Source organism: Asterias amurensis, chromosome 2 (genome assembly GCF_032118995.1).
Source record: "Asterias amurensis chromosome 2, ASM3211899v1".
Taxonomy (NCBI): domain Eukaryota; kingdom Metazoa; phylum Echinodermata; class Asteroidea; order Forcipulatida; family Asteriidae; genus Asterias; species Asterias amurensis.
In genome coordinates this window covers 14332313-14354588 of record NC_092649.1, presented here as the reverse complement: position 1 = coordinate 14354588, position 22276 = coordinate 14332313, and the positions used below count along the sequence as shown (strand labels likewise).

Genomic DNA, 22276 nt, shown 5'->3' with positions numbered 1-22276 from the left:
TTAGGATTCAAACTGCCTCTAACTACCGAGCAGTCTTATTGGTATTAAATGTAGTTGGTATTCCTTCCTCCACCATGGTATGACACTGCTCTAGAATTGCAAAGGTTATGGGTTTGAATCCCACCTGAGTAATATGCCTGTTATTTGTTTTCACAGAACTCGGGGGGGGGGGGGGGGGGTGCTAACACACATTGGTTTATGTGAGTAAAACAAAACAAAACAAAACATTTATATGCTCCAAGTGGCTTAAAGGAACACATTGCCTTGGATCGGACGAGTTGGTCAAAACAAAAGCGTTTGTAACCGTTTTTTATAAAATGCATATGGTTGAAAAGATGTTTTAAAAGTAGAATACAATGATCCACACAAGTTTGCCTCAAAATTGCGTGGTTTTCCTTCTACTGTGCGAACTAACATGGTCGGCCATTTATGGGAGTCAAAATTTTGACCCCCATAAATGGCCGACGTGTTAGTCGACGAGGTAAAAGGAAAACCACGCAATTTCGAGGCATGTTTGTGTGGATCATTGTATTCTACTTTTACAACATCTTTCTACCCATATGCATTTTATAAAAAACGGTTACAAACGCTTTTCAAAGACCAACTCGACCGATCCAAGGCAACTTGTTCCTTTAAAAGGCAGTGGACACTATTGGTGATTACCCAAATTAATTATTGGCATAAAACCTTACTTGGTAACAAGTAATGGGGAGAGGTTGATAGTATAAAATATTGTGGGAAACGGCTCCCTCTGAAGTAACATAGTTTTCGAGAAAGAAGTAATTTGCTGCGAATTTGATTTTGAGGCCTCAGAATTAGAATTTAGTCCCGAAATCAAGTATCTGAAAGCACACCAATTGAGAAGATTGGTCTTTGACATATACCAATCGTGTCCAGTGTCTTTAAAGCCCCCCTTCTTCAGATCAGATAATGTTTGCTTGTGGTTGGTTATAACATGGAGAATCTTATTCCTCCATGGTTATAATAAAGATAAACTTTCCTTTGATGCCCTAACATAGCTAGTAATTGGTGTCTATGGTCCAATTCACTGATTGCACCATGATTTGATTAACTTGTGGTACGGTATGCCAGGCACTTCCAACCCCCACAGTTCACCAAGGGCCTTCTGTCCAGGGAGAAAAGCAATCATCAACAAAAATGAACTTGGGTTTTATGACCCGATTTCACAGCTGGCGAAGAATGGAGTTCCTGCTTTAGTCTCCAGCGAAATACACTCATTAATTATTTGAAAAATATCAGAACAGAGGTAACTATTAAGAGTTGTTTTCTTTGACTGGTAAATTGGTTTGTAATGTTGTACTACTGCAGTACTCTGGCACCTTCCTTAGATTCATTTTCAATTAACTTTCATAAATGTAAGCCGATGATCATAGTTTGTGAATGGATAAAAATACTTCTGGAGGTTGAACAACAAATTTTTAACTTCAATACAAAATTATAATGGCAGAGTTGAACATTTTGTCCTACAAAAGATGACAGTATTTTGTTGTGAAATTTAACACAATTCAAGGGATATATTTTATGTGAATCAATACATCCTACTCTAGAAGATCTTTCCAACCATATTCATTACATATGACAAATGCTTTTATAGCCCAAAGAACCAAATCCAAAGGCAATAATGTGCCACTGTAGACACCTTCGGTCATTGTCAAAGACCAGTGTTCTCACTTAGTGTAACCCAACATATGCATAAGTTAACAAATCTGTGAAACTTTTTTGGACATCGAAGTTTCAAGAGAATAATGAAAGAAAAACACCCTTGTTGAAGAAATTTGTGTGCTTTCAGATGCCTTAAAATGGCTCAGGCCAGCAGAAGTCTTTGTAACATTTGAGTGAGAAATTACCCTTTCTCAAAAACTGCCTATGACCTCAGAGGGAGCCGTTTCTCACAAGGTTTTATACTATCAACAGCTCTCACCCTAACATTTATTTTGAGTAATTACCAATATTATGTCCAGTGCAATCTTTCCACCATGAAAACCATCATGATTTTCAAGACATTACTTCTTTAAATTTGATGCAATGTTTACTTTGGAGTATCAGGCGAAGTTTACTTTAAACAACAGGTGTTTGCCATGTGTCATACCAACATCCAGGGGGTGGTAATGAAATCCAATTAGTTATAGGTACATGTGGGAGTCATTAAACACCCAGAACCAGCCTGGTACCACCAGAGACAGAATGTTATGCAATCATGCCTCAAGCCAAACAGCATCTACAGGATTTGTACTGCTGTTTTTGAATTGAATCATGAAGGAATGCTTTTCAGCCTATCTTTCAATTACTCATTCAAAATGGAGGTTCTCTGGTTCAGTCAATTCAATAAATGTTGTTGTTTCCTATACATCCAACACCCCTTAGATACCAGAGACAGAAAGTTATGCAATTTTGCCCAAATCCTATAACTACATGAAGGCGTGTTCAAAATGGAGGAGGGTTTCTTTATCGCAATTAAGCTACACCTATTATATATTGTATTTATAAAGCAAACTTTTAACAAGTTGCGATAACGTAACCTTCCTTCCTTGTGGCCGTCGGGAGGAGGGTTACGTTGTCGCAACTAACTTTTAGTAAAGTTCCAACCATATTTAGCACCCTGAGTAAATGAATGACCATTATTGCTCCATGGAATGACTCAAGTTGTAGAAAGAGAAATACCACTCAATAATAATATGATGTAAATCAATCTCTGTCATGGTTTGGTAGGTAACATTGACTTGTCTTTTGGCTTACCATTTCACATCATTCTGCAATGACAATCATTTGCTTAAAGCATGCTTAAAGGCACACTGTGGACACCTTCGGTAATTGTCAAAGGCCAGTATTCTCATTTGGTGTATCTCAACATATGTATAAAATAACAAACCTGTGAAAATTTGAACTCAATTGGTGGTCAAAGTTGCAAGATAACTATGAAAGATAAAACTGACCATTGTCACATGAAGTTGTGTGCTTTCAGATGCTTGATTTCGAGACCTCAAATTCTAAATCTGAGGTCTCGAAATCATCTTCGTGGAAAATTACTTCTTTCTCGAAAACTTTGTCACTTCAGAGGGAGCCGTTTCTCACAATGTTTTATACTATCAACCAATCCCTGTTACTCGTTAACAAGTAAGGTTTATGCTAATAATTATTTTTAGTAATTACCATTAGTGTCCACTGCCTTTAAATGCCAACACATTATATTGACAAAATGTTATCAATTTTGTTACAAAACACTCACCATTTGCTGTTGCCATCGATATCGCAAACGTCAAGATAACTTCTTTCCACATGATGATTTTTAATTCCTGACTGGAGTAAAATCCAAATCAAATAATTAAAAATCCAGAGAAGTTTGATGAATAAACACAGTACACTAAAAAACTCCAACAAGTCTATAAAAAAGGAACCATAAAAGATGCCGAAATATGGCTACCATTCAGCAGTTTCTGTCATAGAGCAAAGTTGTATGGATTTGGCAGCAGAATTGCAGCAATGGAAAGGAAATAGATTGGAAACCAAGTATCGAGAACAGCTAGTTCGACCAAGCTGGTGGAGCTGGAGAAGTATAAAATCAAAAGAGAGACAAGGGAGACACTGAGTGAAATTTAAACAACAACAAACACAGAAGTGTTACTTGTCTCATTCGACTTAAAATAAATAGTAACCACACACACACAACTTTACTTACTCAACAAAGATGTCAGGACCTTAGCAGAAATCAAATGTGCGACTGAAATGTGCACTCAACACCTGCAAACTAGTTCCTTGGAGAATAGATACCCCGCTTGCAAGCACAATTACATAGGTCCTTCCTGACGAAGCCACGGTCTTAAAACTGTCGAGCAAAGGTATACACCACTCCATGTGATTACACACTTGTGTTTAGGGAGTTTGTTTTACTCCACTGGCCTTTTTGTGATGAGAGGTCCTTGGATCAATAAACATTCCAGGGGCGTTGTTTGCGGGACGGGTCCTTCAGCCAGAATGAAATTGTTGCTCTTGCATCGCATACATGTATAATCCAAGGTGGTTTAATCATGGAGGGAGAATATTAATCTTATCTTTCATCGAAATGGTGTATTTTTGATCATAAGATGATTCAAAAATAACAAATTTAACTGAATGCGATTTTGGACTTACTGGCTAATCTCCCTCTACAACTTATGGTTTAGCCCAAGGCCTTGAAGTTGCGGTTACATTAAACGTTCACGGAGAATTTATGTGACCCCATGCAATGCTGAAAGATTGGTACAGGGTTGCGTTCTTCCGCTTGTTTCTCAGCGATTTTATTACACAATTTTTGATTTCCTCCTTATACATAAACATAAACTCCATAAGTTCCTCAATACCATTCGTGAACGAAGGTTCCTCTGTTTTTTTTGTTATGGTGGAGGGCATCAGCTGACGACATCAGGGGGCGTGGGGGGGGGGCATCTGCGGCGCTCCATAGTCTTCATATGGGGTGGGGAAGGGGGGTGGGACTGATTAAGTGTTCAGAGCTTTGGAAAGTTTTTGTTTGAAAAAGGATATAGTCACCAACAACCAAAAATCAAACTTTCCTCCATCAACTTACTTAAACATTAATTCAATATGTGGAAAATAAGAAGCAGCTATATATACTTATTGAACCCCCTGAAGACGAGCAGGGTATGTGTCTGAAATGTCCAGACCACACCATCTGTTTTCAGAGCCAACAAGTTAACTTTGTAGTTATGCTCCTTAAATCGGATTCTAGGAACCTGCTAAGTAATATCTTTCGGTATCGTTTTATGTGTAGTCGGAAACAAATTACAAGAGGTCAAACGCTATTCCAAACATCAGAGTAAAAAACATATTTTGGGGAGCTTGCCAATGCCATAATAAACCATACAAGAAAAACAAGTTTATATCCTGGTGGTTGGAATGCCAACAAATGGTAATTGAAAATACAAATACATTTCCCCACTTTCCAACCCGGGCTATAGCTCTGACTGGTGGTTCATAGACTGTTCTTATAGGCCCTACCATGGATTAAATTCAACGCAGCTACATTTGCGTCTTGCAATCAGGGAGGTTTTTGTACAATAAGGGGATGTAGAAAATTACGGAAGCCCATTAGCGCCAGTAAAATATAAATTTCAAATCCGTTATTACGGATTCGCAATCCGTTATTACGGATTCGCAATCCGTTATTACGGATTAGCAATCCGTTATTATCCGTTATTACGGATTAGCAATCCGTTATTACGGATTAGCAATCCGTTATTACGGATTTGAAATCCACTATTACGGATCATCGCAATCCGTTATTACGTATTAGTAATCCGTTATTACGGATTCGTTATAATCCGTTATTACGGATTCGCAATTTGGACAGGGAACTGTCCGCCGTCTTTTTAGGAATCTTAGATCCCGACGGAGTTAAGTGTAAGGAAGATGCTCCAGAGAAGGTCTTCGTTTATATAACTGTCATAAGAACAATGATTAGCAGGCAGTTGTAGTTCCATTACTTCTGGGTGACCCAATGACTTTCTAAGTCCCCATCAGAGTGAAATAATTAAAAGGATAAAAATCAAACTAACATCACTTGGTTGGCAAAATTGACATTGATTATATCTGAGTATTTTTAATGAAATACATCAAGTCGAGTCTCCACCGTGAAGCATTTTTTGTCATGATATATCTACATGTTTCCATGATACCCTTCAAATTTCCGAAAACGCTCGTTATTTGCTTAACAGAAAAACTATGATTTCAAGTCCAATAAACCATGATGGAAACATGAACAGTTGTTTTATTATTATTTGTTATTGAACATTTAACATTTAACATGTAACGTTGCAGAAATCGGTCCCTAAAAACAGTACACATTGCCCTGGATTTGGCGAATGTTATGAAGTAAATTTGAATGGTTGGAAAGATGTTTTTAAAGTGTAATGTAATGACCGCACACAATGTCATTTGTGTGATTTTCTCTATACTACGTGAAGTAAAACTGTTCGTCATTTTTTGGTGGTGTCAAATCTTTGACTCCACAAAATGGCGGACGCCAGTCGATAGCTCCCATCAATCAAACCACTGCACTCTAGGCTGAGTAAACAGCACATAGCACCCTAGGGGGATCCTCGAGGAAATCCGTAATAACGGATTGTGAATCCGTAATAACAGATTACTAATCCATAATAACGGATTACTAATCCGTAATAACGGATTTCTAATCCGTAATAACGGATTACTAATCCGTAATAACGGATTACTAATCCGTAATAACGGATTTCTAATCCGTAATAACGGATTACTAATCCGTAATAACGGATTACTAATCCGTAATAACGGATTGCGAATCCGTTATAACGGATTAATAATCCGTACTAACGGATTGCGAATCCGTAATAACGGATTTGAATTTTATTTTTTGCTGGCACTAATGGGCCTTCGTAGAAAATAGCAGAACAGGGAATAAGTTTCCATAATCATGGAGATCAAAATCTGGAGAGATTGGTTTATTTTCCGGTCATTTTCAGGTTTCTGCAGAATCAGTGAGAGCTAGCGCCAGCTCGAATTAACCCCTATGGCTGCCCTTCCCCCCCCCCTTTTTATTGGCAACCATCAAAAGACACAAACACAATCCTTGTATTTTTAAAAATGTTTTAATAATAGCTTCCTTTTAACACAAAACATTTAAACAATAAACATGAAATATTAAATGTGAAAACTAGTTAACAAAAGTTCTTGCTCGGATTGACACATTTTTGAATCCCTCTCTCCAAAACCACATTCTTTCGAAGGGAGTTGTCTCTCAAAATGATATGCATTCAACAGATGCAGTGTTTGTTAGAAGTTTGTAGGGCATTCATTTTTTGAGTAGTTTCCAAAGGTATATCTTATTTCTTTAAGATTATTTTATGAAAAAGGCCATGTTTTTTTCTGCTAATATCCAACATTTTGGAAAAACAAGTTTAATTGAAAATCTGTTTGTAATACATATAGTCCTACATTCTAGCAACTTGTAGTAGAGTTGTAGATGTGGAAACAGAAACATTGCTAAGTAATACTACATGGCAAATGCATCAATTAGAAAACTTGTTAATTATAGAGCTTATCAATTTAAAGGATGGTGCATCATTGGTTTGCAGAGTTGTTTTTGTTCAAGTCCCTTTTTTACTCTCTTTTTTAACAATTATATCTGTAAAATTCATTTAATAAATAATGCAAATAATGGTTATTATTCATAACGATTTGTTACATACACATAATATGTATACTTCTTGGTTGGGATACTTGAATAAGAAAGACTTCAAGCACAATATTTTATAATTATAATATTTTAGGCGGTAGTATTTCTCCACAGATGTGGTACCTTACAAATGAATAACTAACAAGTGAACAAAAATCTTCACTTCATAAACAAGTAGGCCTTTTCTGTAGAATAAAGGGGTAATGGCAGCAGAGAAAATTTACTAATTTAACCAGTTCCATGCAATGAAAATTAACAAGTTTACAATCTCCCAAGAAATATTCAAGTATATTTGAACGCATTTCTATGTAAAAGTTTGAACAAAGTCAACATGTTTTAAATTTAAAGACAGTGAACACAATTGGTAATTGTAAGAGACCAGTCTTCTCACTTGGTATATCTCAACGTATGCATAAAATAACAAACCTGTTAAAATTTGAGCTCAATCGGTCATCGATGTTGCGAGATAACAATGAAAGAAAAAACACCCTTGTCACACTAAGTTGTGCGCTTTCGGATGCTTGATTTCGAGACCTCAAACTCTACATCTGAGGTGAAAATTACTTCGTTCTCGAAAACTACTTCACTTCAGAGGGAGTCGTTTCTCACAATGTTTTTACTATCAACCTCTCCCCATTACTCGTTACCAAGTAACGTTTTGTGCTAATAATTATTTTGAGTAATTACGAATAGTGTCCACTACCTTTAACGTAACTTGATTTTATGTTTCATTGAACATGAATTTCCATGACACTGCATAAGTGGATGTATTTTCCCATTTGCTCACTTATTGCAGGTTAGAAGCAAAGATCACATGTTACAATCTTTTCAAATCAAGATTGCAAAATCTTCAGAGGATGGTTTCATGCTTGTTTAAATGGATGATTGAAAACCAGAAATGTAAAAGCAACCATTAATTTGTGGTAAAAATAAACAGTCGTCAATATTTTTTTCTTCTACTTCTGTATGACTTTAATAGCAGGAATAACAGTAGAAAAACGTGAAAGATTCAAGCATTTGTTTGTCTGGCCCCAGAAGGGGCATCCCGTGATCATCTCCACAAATTACCTCAGGGGGTTCGTGCATGTTCATTGTACGACTTCCTCAATGACAGAAAGCACCCTACTATGATCTAGGGTAGTGTCACCCTCGAAAAAACCACAGCCGAAAAACGAAGAGAAATTGCTCACAGTTGTGGTTGACAAACTTGTGAACTTTAACGTCCATATTTGAGTCTCTTTTTGTTGTCATTGGATAAAGAAACTGATGTGATGAGACCCAAGGAACGGGAGGTGACATTCCTGATCTGAAACTTCTCCCGCTGTTTTCCAAATTCAGAGGAGCTGAGCTGAATGCAAGAATTCTATTAAACCAAAACCAACAGTGATGCTAGAAGGAAATGTGAATATTTCCAGCATACGTTCTGTGCACAATGGTGAGTGAATTGGAGAGTATGCAGTATGCAGTATGTAACCAAACCAGGGTCAATAATTTCATGTAGTGAACTTGTCTCGGTTTAAGGCGCTTCTCAGAATATGGTACACATTATTACACATTATTATTAGTCTTTGAGAAAGACTCTGCTAGGGTTGAAACGTCAGGACAGGCCATTGACTATTGATTCGCATTTATGATTCACCTTATGGTTGGCAATGTAATTGTATTTTCTCATTACAACAAGGGATAACCCAGTTATCTCAAAATATTAGAAGCGAACAGAATTATACTAATGACAAGCTCGCCTGTGGGCGACTGAGCGAGTGCCTTAATCTTAAGTGGTGCATAAGGCATGTATTCGGGTTCCCCAATTGTTTTCATTTCGGACAATCATACATAAATTCCTTGAGACAATAATTATCAAGGAAAAAATTACCTTATTTTGTTTTACTTTTTTGATATCATATTGTATTAATATTTTGACGAAGCCCAAATTAATATGACATTTTTTCAAAATTCATCCGATAAAGACATTCCGTGACAAATTTTATAAAGTATTTTTCAAAAACGAATTGGGCCATTCAACTTTAAGATAAAGTAGACTATTCTTCTCTATGAGATACTCCAGAACATTCTGCGACCATTGACTACAATTTATAAATACCAATATCCTAACTGACAGGGACAATCTGTTTTCAGTTGCCAACATGTCAAGCTGAGAGACCACAGGATAATTTTTTAGACTCACAAATTAAATTTGATTCCTTTCTCTTTCCTTTTCTTTTCTTTCTTTCCTGTAAAAAAAAAAGGTTGGACAAGTGCCATAAGTACTTTTTCTCAAAGGTTATTCCCCCGGGCCAATTGTGGAAGAATTTTGTTTAATGTGGTAGATCAATAAATCTACCAGCATTACGCCCACACTGAAAACAGAATCAGTTATTTGAAGAAACAATTTTTTTGAAGTGTTTCTCGCAACATTTCTGAATATAGAAAGAGCCCGCAAAGAAGAAATCTTTTCCCCTGAAATATTGTCAAAGGAACATACGATTTGACCCTACAAACAGTTTGATTGACGAGATCAAAGTGACCCCAGGAGCAAAGGTATATTTCACAAACTATCAAGGAGACTTCATTGACAGCAGGAGAGTGACGGAACTCATCTGGGCAAAATTTCATACTGAGTGGAGCACCAGTCACAACATCAATGGAAACTTAATGTACTTTTGGCTGGTAACCAGTTTCTGTTAAGCAATACATTTCTGTGCTTAAAGTTTTTTTTTGGTGCTTACAGCCTTTTCTGAAATTGAGCCTAGCTCACAAGACCTGAAGTAGTACTAAATTTATATTGACAGTCGAAAAATTGTAGTACCCTTTGTAAAAATAAAGTTTATTTATAACTTTGGAAGAACCTTCTTACTAATGATGTACCATCCCCACAACTGAAGTAAGACAAAACAACACAAACGATAATTTCTGTTTTGATTCCGCAGAAAAATGCTCGTCACAAAATACAAACTACAATTAAATATTTTACATGATGAAACTACTAAAACAAGAACAGTATTTACAAACATAACAAAACCGCCCAAGTGGGAATCATGCCCAGATTGGAATAGCTACATCATGACAGGTCATAATAAGTCTGCACAGTGAAATCCTTCAATGGTGAACTGTTTTGACATGATAGCTCATGCAGAGTCTGTGGCTAGACTGGCTCCCACTATGCACAGCAGCTTTTAGCGGACCGCTTTGGGACTGGCTGGGTTGCCTTCACGTTCATACTCTGTGAGGTCAAGGGTCAAGACCTTACTGATGGTACATTCTCCTTGCTGGAAAATGAGAGGAGGGAAAAAATAACACAGTCATTAATGTATGTAGAGAAGTAGAACAAATGGTCAAAGGACATTGTCAACATTCCAACCCACACATTATGAACATTCATGGCAAATTTTTAAAAATTTAAATACTTTTGATGATAAACGTGAAGGTTTTATATCAAGGCAGGATTCTGGTGTTTACTGCAAACACATTCAGGAATGACAAAATCTTGACAGTAGGCCTAATTATTTGTCAGGAAAGGTGATATAAATAAGGGGATATAAATAATAATGATCCATTTTTCTGTTTATAGGGCCTATTTCAAGCAACAACATACAAATAAAATTCATGTGTGGTAGACTCTCTTTTAAATGCACTCAAAATGCACTCGGTCTAAATCAAAATACAACTTCTCAACATTAAAATCCCCTAATGATTTGTCATGGTGTTACTTCTAGGCCTAGTAATTTGGCCCTGAACCACAATTTGTGAGCTTCAATAAAAACTTCTTCAACAAATGTTTTTTTTCTCTGAAAAAGGTACTAAAAGTCAACCTAAGTTCTGAATAATTCTGAAACTATTTTGTTTGCTTCCAAACACAATACAAGTCCAAAGCCCTAAACTTGAAACCACCCCAAGATTCACAAAGCACATATAAATCAACTTTTCAATATCATGGTAAATGCGAAATACATCGTCGTAAATGTATCCATCAACATTCTGCTGAATAATAAGAACAGCTCATCCCTAAGGTCTAATATGTATATTGACCTTTGACAGAACTTGGCCTCGAGTTGGACCCTACAGTTATATACAAAGCATAAATCTTTTTAATGTGAATTCCTAGCTTGACATTGTAAATTGCTTTTAAGTACGAGAAACTACTGATGATCAATTTCTTTCATCCATCATGTAACAATGTCAGCAGACTTGCATTTGTAGTGCTGTGGTGCAACACCAGGGCCCATGTTCTTGGCACTGCTTACCACCAAGTTCCACGCTTAAAGGAACATGTTGCCTTGGATCGGACGAGTTGGTCTATGAAAAGCGTTTGAAACCATTTGTTATGAAATGTATCTGGTTAGAAAGATGTTTTAAAAGTAGAATATAATGATCCACACAAGTATCACTCAAAATTGCACGGTTTTCATTTTACGTCGCAAACTAACACGGTCGGCCATTTATGGGAGTCAAATTTTTGACTCCCATAAATGGCCGACCGTGTTTGTCAACGAGGTAAAACGAAAACCACGCAATTTCAAGGCATATTTGTGTAGATCATTGTATTCTACTTTCACATCTTTCAAACCATACCGATTTTATAAGAAACGGTTACAGAACGCTTTTCAAAGACCAACTCAACCGATCCAAGGCAGCGTGTTCCTATGGAGTCCCGTAAAAGGCATGATTCTATGGGACATAAACGCTGAATTTCGCGGTAAGGAAAGCCAGGAAATTGGGCCCTATATCCAACTTTGAAAACAAGTTGGTTTTACACTCAACCAGTTGAGTACATTACAAATGTACTGTTCCCGCCTAAAGCTGAAATTTCCTACATGAACAGTTTGAAGAGAAGAACTTGTAGCATGATTGTAATGTACACTGTATTCGGTGTCGCCAAAATGTAGTATGTTGATGATGGAGACTTGTACAAATAGGGGAACATTCAAAATGGAATTTAACAATTACAGATAAGCACCTACATCCCATGTGACCTGTGACATCACACGTTTGTGAACGAGCCACAGCGCCTGGAATTCTGGAACAATACATTTTAGCATTGTATTTTACAGAATTGCACAGTCTGGTTTTTATCAACTCTTGCTATGAAGAAAGGCAAAACATCTAAAAACTTGCTGAGCTGTTACTTCTTTAACTCTTTAATATGCACATATGTAGGCCTTTGTAAACAAAGGTTGTCATGTACATTTTTATAATTTATTTAAATATTTCTGGGTGGGGATAAGAAACAGTCGGTTTGGGTGATTTACAGCAATTGCAGAAGTACAGACTCTAGAATTTATTTTCTTCAAGGACAGAGGTTACTTCCTTCGAGAAAAGAGCTATTCACTTAGAACATGAGAACATTTCCAAGGGGAACAATGATGAAAACCAGAGTTATGGAGGCTTGAGTTCTAGTCATATGAATTTGTACCAAATGGACACACACCCAAATAAATATATATAACCAATAAATAATTAGTCATAAGACTAACAAATGCTATCTACACAAGTTACGTAAAACAAGTCAACTCTCGAAACAATATTGGTACAAAAAAGTTAGATATTACTGAGCAACTGTCAATAAAAATAAAACAATAAGAAGAGACATACAAAATATACACACCCGTCATAGTGTATACTTTTTAAAAACATTTTATGAATATATGTACATTTCTTAAAACCTTCCCTCTAAATAACCAACTGCACCACAGCAATTGCCCTGGCACCCACAGCAATTGTCATAGTGCCCTGTGCCTTTGCTGGGCTGCCCTGTGCAATGTTCCTGTACATAATATTTACTTTTTCCTCACAGAGGTGCCCCTTACTAGAGGGAAATTGGTGTGCCTCTTCAAGAGTGACAAGGCCTGACAAAGTTTCATTACCCCCCCCCCCTTTTTTTGTTTTCCTGTTCTTGTTTCGTGTGATCGGGTGAAAATTGAATCTAACTAAACTCCAATCTTCAGGGTTCTGCCCCTGTGGCCGGTGTCATTCTGCAAGTTGGTGCTGAACGGAGACTCCTTCGGTCAAACAGCTCCTGTTCACCATACTTTGTAGTTCCAAGAACAAGTCACATCACTTTTGCCGATAGAGCCTTCTCGGTGTATGGACCCAAACTCTGGAATAAACTTCCCAATCACATCAGGGACACAACATCACTCAACACATTCAAGGCACTTCTGAAAGCCCACTTGTTTCAGGAGGCCTATCATCAATGACTTGTTATTTCTTCTGTGCCTCAGCGCCTTTGAGCAAACTTTTGATTTAGGCGCTATACAAATTACGTTTGATTGATTGATTGATTGTCAGAAAGCCCGTCTGGCATTCAGGATTCCTGAAACACCACTGGCAGAATTTTCTCTATTTCCGACAACCATCTTTTTCAAAATTGTAATCACAACTTGAAATTTCCTTTCAAAGGTTTTCAACAAAATGTTTAATTGAATATTTACCAGTACAGAATTAGAATCCAAAGCCATATATAAATTCTCAAGTACTTCTTTAGTTTGAGTCTGTATTTATGAGTATTTTATGGAAGAAATTTTTCTACCACTAAATAAATCTTGAGCAGAATCTTGTATCTTACCTCTGGGTAAATTCCAATCAAGGCATCAGCATGGTTGTAGAACTCCTCCTTCAGCGAGATGACGATACACTGGAAGTGACCCTCGGACTGCTCTCTGATGTACTCTGCTACTTTACCAATATTGGTGTTATCCAACGCAGCATCGATCTCATCCAGGACAAAGAATGGAGCTGGCTGGAAACTAGACAGTTCCAAGATTGAGGAAAAAAACAAAATTACTCTCCATGACAATTTGAAAGGTTTGTAGCAAATTGAGGAGGGGGGGGGTAATAAATAATGAAAACTTATAAAGCGCAAAAATCCATAAAAAAATGCTCATGGCGCTAAAATTAAAACAATAACATTCAAATTATGAACAATAACATAAGCCTAAGTTGAGAAGAAATCTAAAACATGTGGTATAGGAATGCATCAAAGGGTAACAAAAAGTCACAAAAATCAAACCATTGACTCAAATGCCTGTTTGAAAAGATGTGTTTTAAGTTGTTTTTTAAATTGGGTGAAGGAATTAACGGATGATTTAACTAGTGCAGGCAATTTGTTCCATAGACATGGGGCAGCATGTGAGAAAGATCGGTCTCCCCATGAATGATTAGATATGGGCTCAATAAGGAGGCTAGAATTGTAAAACAAAACCATTCATTTTTTATCTGTCACACACAAAAATAAACATATTTTGAAAACTCATGTTTGATGATACATTAAAGATAGAACACATTGGGCAAAGTTTAAAGAAAAAACACCAGTTGATTGTTCTGTTTTTGTTTTCAAAAGAAGGAGAATGCATATTTGGTTTGTGGTAACACCATGTGTGTATCTACTTGCCAGGTAGAGCTTGTTATTTGGAGAACTGTCTTGCTTTATTCTACTATTGCTGAGTCTCCTGACGATGACTAGAACAAACTAGTCAAAACGATGAGACCAATTTAAGAACCGACTCCGCGGTAGTACAGTTAATCACGATCCTATAAGCTAAAGTAGTAGTCCCAGCCTTTTTTCTATACCATCCTGACCATCCGCCCAAGTAATTGTTAAAAAAACCAGTCTCTCCGGTAGTAGAATAAAGCAAGACATTCTCCAAGAACAAACTCTACCTGGCAAGTAGATACACACATGGTGTTACCGCAAACCAAATATATATTAAGGAGAATGCAGCTTCAAAAAAGAATGAGGGTGAGACCATCAACTGGTGTTTAGTTTACTTGGCCTTGGGTCAAAGTTATCAAAATAGCTTAAATTACTTTCCCTTAGATCAGTCTCATGAAGTCCATGAACCTTTTGTGACAATTATATAACGTCACATAAAGTATGTATTTAATGTTTTAATGGGCATGTGTTAAACAGACTTGCAATAATGTTTAATCTTCATGAAAAGTACACAAATACAGCAAATCAAACTATATAGTACACAAGTCAAGAGAGGGCGACATTTATGGGAAGCTGGGAAGTATTTAGGAAAACTGGCTCGAAAATAATAAAGCCTGAGGTTAGCATGTATCCTAAAGGAAACATGATTAAAAAAAATAAAAATACAAACTTATTTATACAATTAAAGCATATATACAGAGAATACTTTAAAAAAGAATAGGGCATAAACATACAGATAATAAACTATACTAACAAGAATTCAATATACAGTGAATACAAAAAGGTAAGGGTAACTTGTTAGTGCAGAAAACATTGAAATAACAAATATACACACACAAATTATAAGAAATGCACCACTAAAGTTGATTAATGACTGTTCAAAAACTTATTTGACCTTTGAAAAAGAGAAGCCCTTACGCAGCTTGATAATGTCCTGTAAATTTTCCTCACAAAATGCGAATTCTGAAATTTAACATTTTAAAATGATACCCACAATATTTGAAGTACTTTATTAAAAGTCTTTCAAAAAGGTCTTAAAATACCCTTCTTTTTCATGTATTTTGCAAAAGAATCTACTAAAAAAAAAAGGCGCAGACAGATTATCTTTCCTCACCTGTTGAGTGCAAAAAGAAGGGCCAGCGCAGCGACTGTCTTTTCCCCACCAGACAAATTATCCATGGGTCTGAACCGTTTCCCAGGGGCTACACAATTGTAGTTGATACCGTCCATGTAAGGCTCTTCAGGGTTCTCTGGACCAAGGAATGCTTGGGCACTCTGGTTCCTCGACAGCGCCTGTAAACAAACAAATTCCGGACATTCAAGGCTGGGTCATACCAAGCAAGTTCTCAAAATGTCCGAACTCGTCCTAAGAATAAAGGTAAAATGGGTTTGGTCTGGCTAGAACCAATAGCTTTTGCGGTAAATGTCTATAGACCGTATTGAATATGATGTCACCGTTCAAATATCCGTCCTACAACATGGCATCTGTAAGCGTGTGTGCGTGCTTGTTCCGTAGAAATCAAATTGGGAACGCTGCGTGGTGTGGCTTTTTTGATGTACGTGTTAAAATGCGCATACGATTTGCCCTAAAAAAGATGGCGACTTTCATAGCAGAAAAGGGGTTATTCAATACGGTCTATAATGTGACCATGGTTACTTAAATTCTGGTAATAAGTTGGGGGTGTCTGTAAATGGGATGAACGTGCTCCGTCTGTGTGCACATGTCGTCAAAATGGGGCCTGCCCACACCATGTCTAGCACGACCATAGTATGATCCAAATACGACACATCCGTTTATAGTACGCCCTTCATGTTTTAAGGTTTGTAGCCACTCCGTCTTATGAAGGACAGGTTGGTCCTGGTATACAAGGTGGGGTTGCGCATATTGCTGCAGGGATTCGAACCCACACTCTGAGCTTGAGTCAGGTGCGTTTGACTGCCCGACCACGACGAGCCAAAAGAAATAACAAATTTCCATTGTCTAACTGACCTTATAGATTTCGTCGATTCTGGTGGATACGTGCTCAAAGCAGGAGTTGAACCTGTCAAACCTCTCCTTGCGGATTACTTCAAAGTTCTGCTTGGCTTTCTTGGCTCGTTTGCGAGCTGCCTCAAAGCTGTCTGTTGTCTCCTGGAATCGCTCCTTGACTCCATCAAGCCTTGTGGGAAATTAAAATTAAAATATTAATAAAACCTCCCTCTAAAAACGTTTACTTCAACGGTTGGTTTATGAATAAATCTAAAGGGATAGAAATTATTAAAGGACTTGTTATTCTCTGCTGAACTATTTATTCACATTATAATGTAAAAAGCTGTTGGGACTATTACAACTTCCAAATTTTAAATTTTTATACTGTGTAAACATGCAGTACATTGTGAGGACTTCTGACTGGCGCCACATAGAAGGGCACATTAACAAACTTGACAAAACCCAAATGTAGGTCTAGAAGCCCGTCACCATCCATCAAAATTCTAGTGGTCAGCTATTAGACTCTTGGTGCTCAGGCTAGGCATGTTCACTTTGGACGCCTTCCTTACTGTATCCATCAAAATCAGGCAAAGTCAGAACATGGAATTTGGATATTAGGGTGTTAAAGGCATTGGACACTATTGTTAAATTACTCAAAATAATTATTAGCATAAAACCTTACTTGGTAATGAGTAATGGGGATAGGTTGACAGTTTAAAACATTGTGAGAAACGGCTCCCTCTGAAGTGACGTAGTTTTCGAGAAAGAAGTAATTATCAACGAACCTGATTTTGAGACCTAAGAATTAGATCTTGAGGTCTCAAAATCAAGTTTCTGAAAGCACCCAACTTCGTGTAAGAAGGGTGTTTTTTCTTTCACTATTATCTCTCAACTTCGACAACCAATTGAGCTCAAATTTTCACAGATTTGTTATTTTATGCATATGTAGAGATACACCAAGTGAGAAGACTGGTCTTTGGCAATTACCAATAGTATCCAGTGTCTTTAAGGTTGACAGCCTAGTCAGTTTCGCTTGTGATGCAGTTAGGCCCATGTCACACAAGGCAATATACAGGCAACCAGTCCCAGGCAATCTCTAAGAAGAACAGGCGTTTACCTTTGAATGTTCACATATTTTTCTTGGGGATCTTAAGAAACTGTTCAAAAACTTACTCATGTGCTATCAAAGTGATCATGTAGGAAAGAGTGAAGTTGGTTGCCTCTGCAGGCCCGGTCCCACTGCAGCGATAACGATAACGATAACGACGCAAAGAGAACGCATTCCATTGGTTGAATGAGTGTGTGGGTATTCTGCGTGGAGCAATTGAATGCGTTTTCTTTGCATCGTGATCGATATCGTTTTCGTTATCGCTGCAGTGGGACCGGGCCTTAAGTTGCCTGTAAAAGTTGCCTCATGTGATAAGGCCCGTAGACCAATGAGATTAGGCAACAAGTGATCTTACTTTTCCATGGCCTTCATGTTTGGAGCAGCAATCCTCTGTAGAGTCACCTGCATACTAGCGATGTTAGCCGACAACTTATCCCCTTGTTCCTTAATCTCTTCAGGGGTGTCACACTATGAAAAAACATGGGAAGAAACAATCGTATATCAAGACCGTACTTCAAAAAGATAACAGGCAGTGTTGTAGCCACGGTGGGCAGTGCTGGGCGGGCCTTTGCAGGACTTTGCCCAGCACGGTGAGTAAAGTACAACTTTTTGCATGGCCCCATAACTCTAACTAGTTTGGAAACCTGTATAAGTTTGTTGATCCCCTTGTGGACTTCAAATAAAATTGATTTACAGCCCAACCCCAAAATAAGTCTAGCTTACAACCCTGATAACAGGATATTTTGGTTCACTAAAAATAAGTTTCAACAGATAATGCAAAAATCTCTAGGCGCAAAGAGAGAAGAATAAAATATTGAATGAGTAAGCAGATTACCAATGAGCAGCTTCAAACAAATGAGTTTTTAAACAGAGACTTAAAACAGTGTCAAAAACTAGCCTGGCGAATACGCGCGGGAAGACTATTCCAAAGAAATAGAGCAACGTAACAATATGAACTTTGACTATAAAAGATGGAAGAAGCTGTTGAAGTTGTGAAAACTAAAGACTGTTGAGATGATCGCAAAGTCCGAGTAGGGGAATCATGGTTAACAAATAAGACCATGATGAACCAATGAAGTTAAAGATCTCACCTCCTTGAGGTCATGACCAAGGCGTTTGTAGTTGATGATAATATTAGCTTCCTTGGCATAGATGGTGCGGGCACCCTGACTGCTCATACTGTCCATGCCGGTAATGCTGGTACTCTCCTCACCAGCCGTACTCTCATGCTGACTGGATGACTGCAGAATCAAAACAAGTAGTTCATGGTACGTTATCGATAAATCAAGTAAGCAAGCAATCATACAATAACCAAAGTGAAACATCTCACTGTAGTAACTGACAGAATTACCGAATTGTTCATCTTGTTATAAAATACAAATATGTATAACAAACCAAGTAGTAAAAGCTACTTCAACTAAACACTGAATTAATGCAGTTTGCAGAACAGACCATCCACAAAACATTTCAAGCAATGTTTGAATTATCTACTAAAAAGAGAAAAAAGAAAACAAAAGTGCATGTTAATCCAGATAACGCAGGTTCAGGCCCATTTTTATGTTTTTACCTCTCCCTCCTCCGTGATGTCATCCATGGTACCCCGTTTCATTGGTAACTTGATGTCCTCCATCTTGCATGTCTTGAGGAGGCTGTGACGATCGGCTCGTTTCTGCTCCAGCTTGGTCTCCATGGCTGTGATCTGCTTCTGAATTACTGCATTGAAATATCAATTTGGAAAAAAAACATTAACTGCTGAGCACAGAGTTTGAATGTCTAAAAACGAACAAATGCAAGTTTCACCCAAATAGGCTCTGTTGTCACCTTGTGTGAACTTTATAAAGCAAAATATTTTAATTCAAAAGGAATCATAAATTAAACCAAATATATAAGATATATAAAAGCGAGTAATTTCAAAATAAGAACATTTCTGAGCACCCTGTATTTGTAGAATCTTTATTTATTCAATTGTTCATATAATTCCCAAATCGCATACCTGCAAGTTCTTTGTTGGCAGATGAGAGTTGTTTACGAATTTCCTCCACCTCTGTGTTTTTGTCATCAATCTCAGATTTCTTGGTGGTCTTAGAGAACTTCAGCTTCTGCATGGCCTCCGACTCTTCATCAATCACCTAAATTTATAACAACCAAAGTTGAACCGAATTAAAGCATTCACAAGGACTCAAACTATTAAAAATGAATGAATATTTTGTTACTTTTGTTGTAACAGCCCAAAAACAAACTGTGTAAACACATCGGTGTATGGGTAAAAACCACAATTAATATTCTTTATCCCCGCTGCAAATTTAACATCTATTAAACTGTGTAAAGCGAGGAATGCTAAGTGAAGTAGACCACGCATGTGCACAAGCAAAAAACACCGAGGGCGGCTTGAAGTTCCCTGCTTCTGTAAGCACTAATCATTTGCTTACAGTAAGCAGAACATTAAGCTGTTAAGCATAACATACTAAGCAAAAATTTGGCACCAGCCACACCAAAGCAAACCTAATGTAATTTGGGCTGGTAACCTGTTTCTGCTTAGCAATACTATGTCGTGCTAAGCAAGTTTGTGTGCTTACAGGCTTTATGAAATTGAGCCCTGATAACATTAACATACCTTCATGTGCTTGGCCTCTTCCTTTTTCAGCTTCTCCAATTCTTTCTCATCGTGGGATACTTCCTTTGTCCACTTCTTGACATTTCCTAAAGAAAGGAAAAAGAGTATTAAGTCAATCTCAATCTTCAAGTTTTATTTCATGAATTCACTAACAAATTTGTGAACTTCAAGCCAAGCGTGTGGTACAGTTAATTTAAAAATTTAAACTCATCTACAAACATTTAAAGAATAAAAAGCTCAGGCACAAGAAACTCTTGAACATGACAAACATCAGGAAAAGTTGTGTGTTGTGGTGACAGGTTCAATGAATCACACTCAAGTCCTCATCTCCAAGTCATGGTGTAGGCTTTAATAGACGTCTCAGGCTATTTGATGACAATTTGTCTGAATTTTCCAAGGGCAAAATGAAATTGGAAAATCAGACTAAAGAAGGAAGAATACTATGCCCATTATAAATAAAAAAGATGGTCTGCATGTTTTGGTAATTAATAATAATAACATTAATAAGCAGGATTTATGAAGCACCCAACATCAAACCAGTCACTGATGATCACTTCACAATATTACACAGAGTCAAAAGCATCGGTGATAAATCAACAATAAAGCAAACAATTTACAATGATAACAAAACAATATTAATTTGGGTTTTTACCCAAACACCCATGTGTGTCAGCACTGTATACTCAGTACTTTCCCAGGCCCTGTGCAAAAATATCAAAGGCATATTACTCGGGCGGAATTCGAACCCAAGACCCCTGCAATTCTAGAGCAGTGTTTTACCAACTAGACTAACGAGATTGCCCGGTAGCCAGAGGCAAGACACTGCTCTGGAATTGCAAGGGTCGTGGGTTCGAATCCCGCCAGAGTAATATGCCTGTGATATTTTTTCACAGGACCTGGGAAAGTACCAAGTATACAGTGCTGACACACGTCGGTGTATGGGTAAAAACCAAATTAATATTCTTTATACCTGATGCAAATTTAACATCTATTAGATAAAAAACAAGAAGCATAAGACAAATAGCACACCAAAAATATACTAAAAAACCACAGGGAGCTCAGCTATCATAATTACCCTCTGTGTCTCTTGATCTCTCATACTCCAGTTGGTTACCCAGCCGTGATTTCTGATTCTCAAACTCCAGGCGTTTCTTTGCGCGTTCTTGCTGGGCTCGCAGCTCCTTCTCCTCATACTGCCGGATGTTCTCCACGCCGATGGAATGGCAGAAATCCGAGAACACTTCATCCTCGACACGATTCATCTGGGTGCGCTTAGCGTCAAGGAGCTCGGCGCGCTCTGTGATCTGTTCCTCAATTGCTTCCATTCTTGGCTTGAAATGGAAAGGAAATGGTGGAAGTGATTGATAAAGTGGGATTGGCATCAGTTGTGTCTCAACTGCTTAAAGGGTTTGATACCTTTTGTAGATTAAATACAAATAATGTAGTTTTCCCTTTTTCTTTGGAAGTGTCGTTGCCCAGCGGCTAAGAGCTCCGAATTCAAACTCTGGTGTTTCTGATCAACAGAGTGTGGGTTCGAATCCCCAGCCGTGACACTCGTGTCCTTAAGCAAGACACTTAACCATTGCTTCATCCTTCGAATGGGTCGTAAAGCTGTTGGTCCCATGTGTTGTGTAACGCATGTAAAAGAACCCAGTGCACCAGAAAGGGGTTCGCCCTGGTGTTCCTGGCTGCTGTATGCACACCTGTATACACTCAGCGCCTTGAGTACCTACCTAGTTTAGTAGATAAGTGCGCTATATAAGACTTCGGTAATATTATTATTATTATTAAAAATTTAGAATGCACCTACCTCATAGCCTTCTAGTTCCTGCTGCAATTTCTGAATGGCTTTGTTGTTTGTTGATAAGATCTTCTTTTGCTGTGGATTTAGAATAATTATGAAACATTTGAAAACGTGGCATTATTTTGAG

The 22276-nt window shown here is 37.6% G+C and overlaps 2 protein-coding genes across 4 annotated transcripts in view; both read right to left on the bottom strand.

Annotated features, from left to right (window-relative positions):
• The window catches only part of LOC139951712 (uncharacterized), a 33757-nt gene extending 29773 nt beyond the window's left edge, over nucleotides 1-3984 (bottom strand). For 2 of the 3 annotated variants that reach the window (XM_071950756.1, XM_071950770.1), the window contains exons 1-2: nucleotides 3698-3984; nucleotides 3248-3318 (exon numbers count right to left, since the gene is read on the bottom strand). In XM_071950756.1, coding sequence (XP_071806857.1) covers nucleotides 3248-3299 — 52 coding nt within the window. In that variant the 5' untranslated portion in view covers nucleotides 3300-3318; nucleotides 3698-3984. The remainder of the gene's footprint in view (nucleotides 1-3247; nucleotides 3319-3697) is intronic. The other variant, XM_071950764.1, reaches the window with a different exon arrangement.
• A 2641-nt stretch (nucleotides 3985-6625) lies between these two features.
• LOC139952936 (structural maintenance of chromosomes protein 1A-like) overlaps nucleotides 6626-22276 on the bottom strand; it is a 35121-nt gene continuing 19470 nt past the window's right edge. Inside the window, exons 14-24 of the mRNA XM_071952272.1 lie at nucleotides 22156-22224; nucleotides 21421-21676; nucleotides 20346-20431; nucleotides 19725-19860; nucleotides 19299-19444; nucleotides 18823-18972; nucleotides 18087-18199; nucleotides 16645-16813; nucleotides 15769-15947; nucleotides 13788-13968; nucleotides 6626-10491 (exon numbers count right to left, since the gene is read on the bottom strand). Of these exons, the coding sequence (XP_071808373.1) occupies nucleotides 10399-10491; nucleotides 13788-13968; nucleotides 15769-15947; nucleotides 16645-16813; nucleotides 18087-18199; nucleotides 18823-18972; nucleotides 19299-19444; nucleotides 19725-19860; nucleotides 20346-20431; nucleotides 21421-21676; nucleotides 22156-22224 (1578 nt within the window). The 3' untranslated portion in view covers nucleotides 6626-10398. The remainder of the gene's footprint in view (nucleotides 10492-13787; nucleotides 13969-15768; nucleotides 15948-16644; nucleotides 16814-18086; nucleotides 18200-18822; nucleotides 18973-19298; nucleotides 19445-19724; nucleotides 19861-20345; nucleotides 20432-21420; nucleotides 21677-22155; nucleotides 22225-22276) is intronic.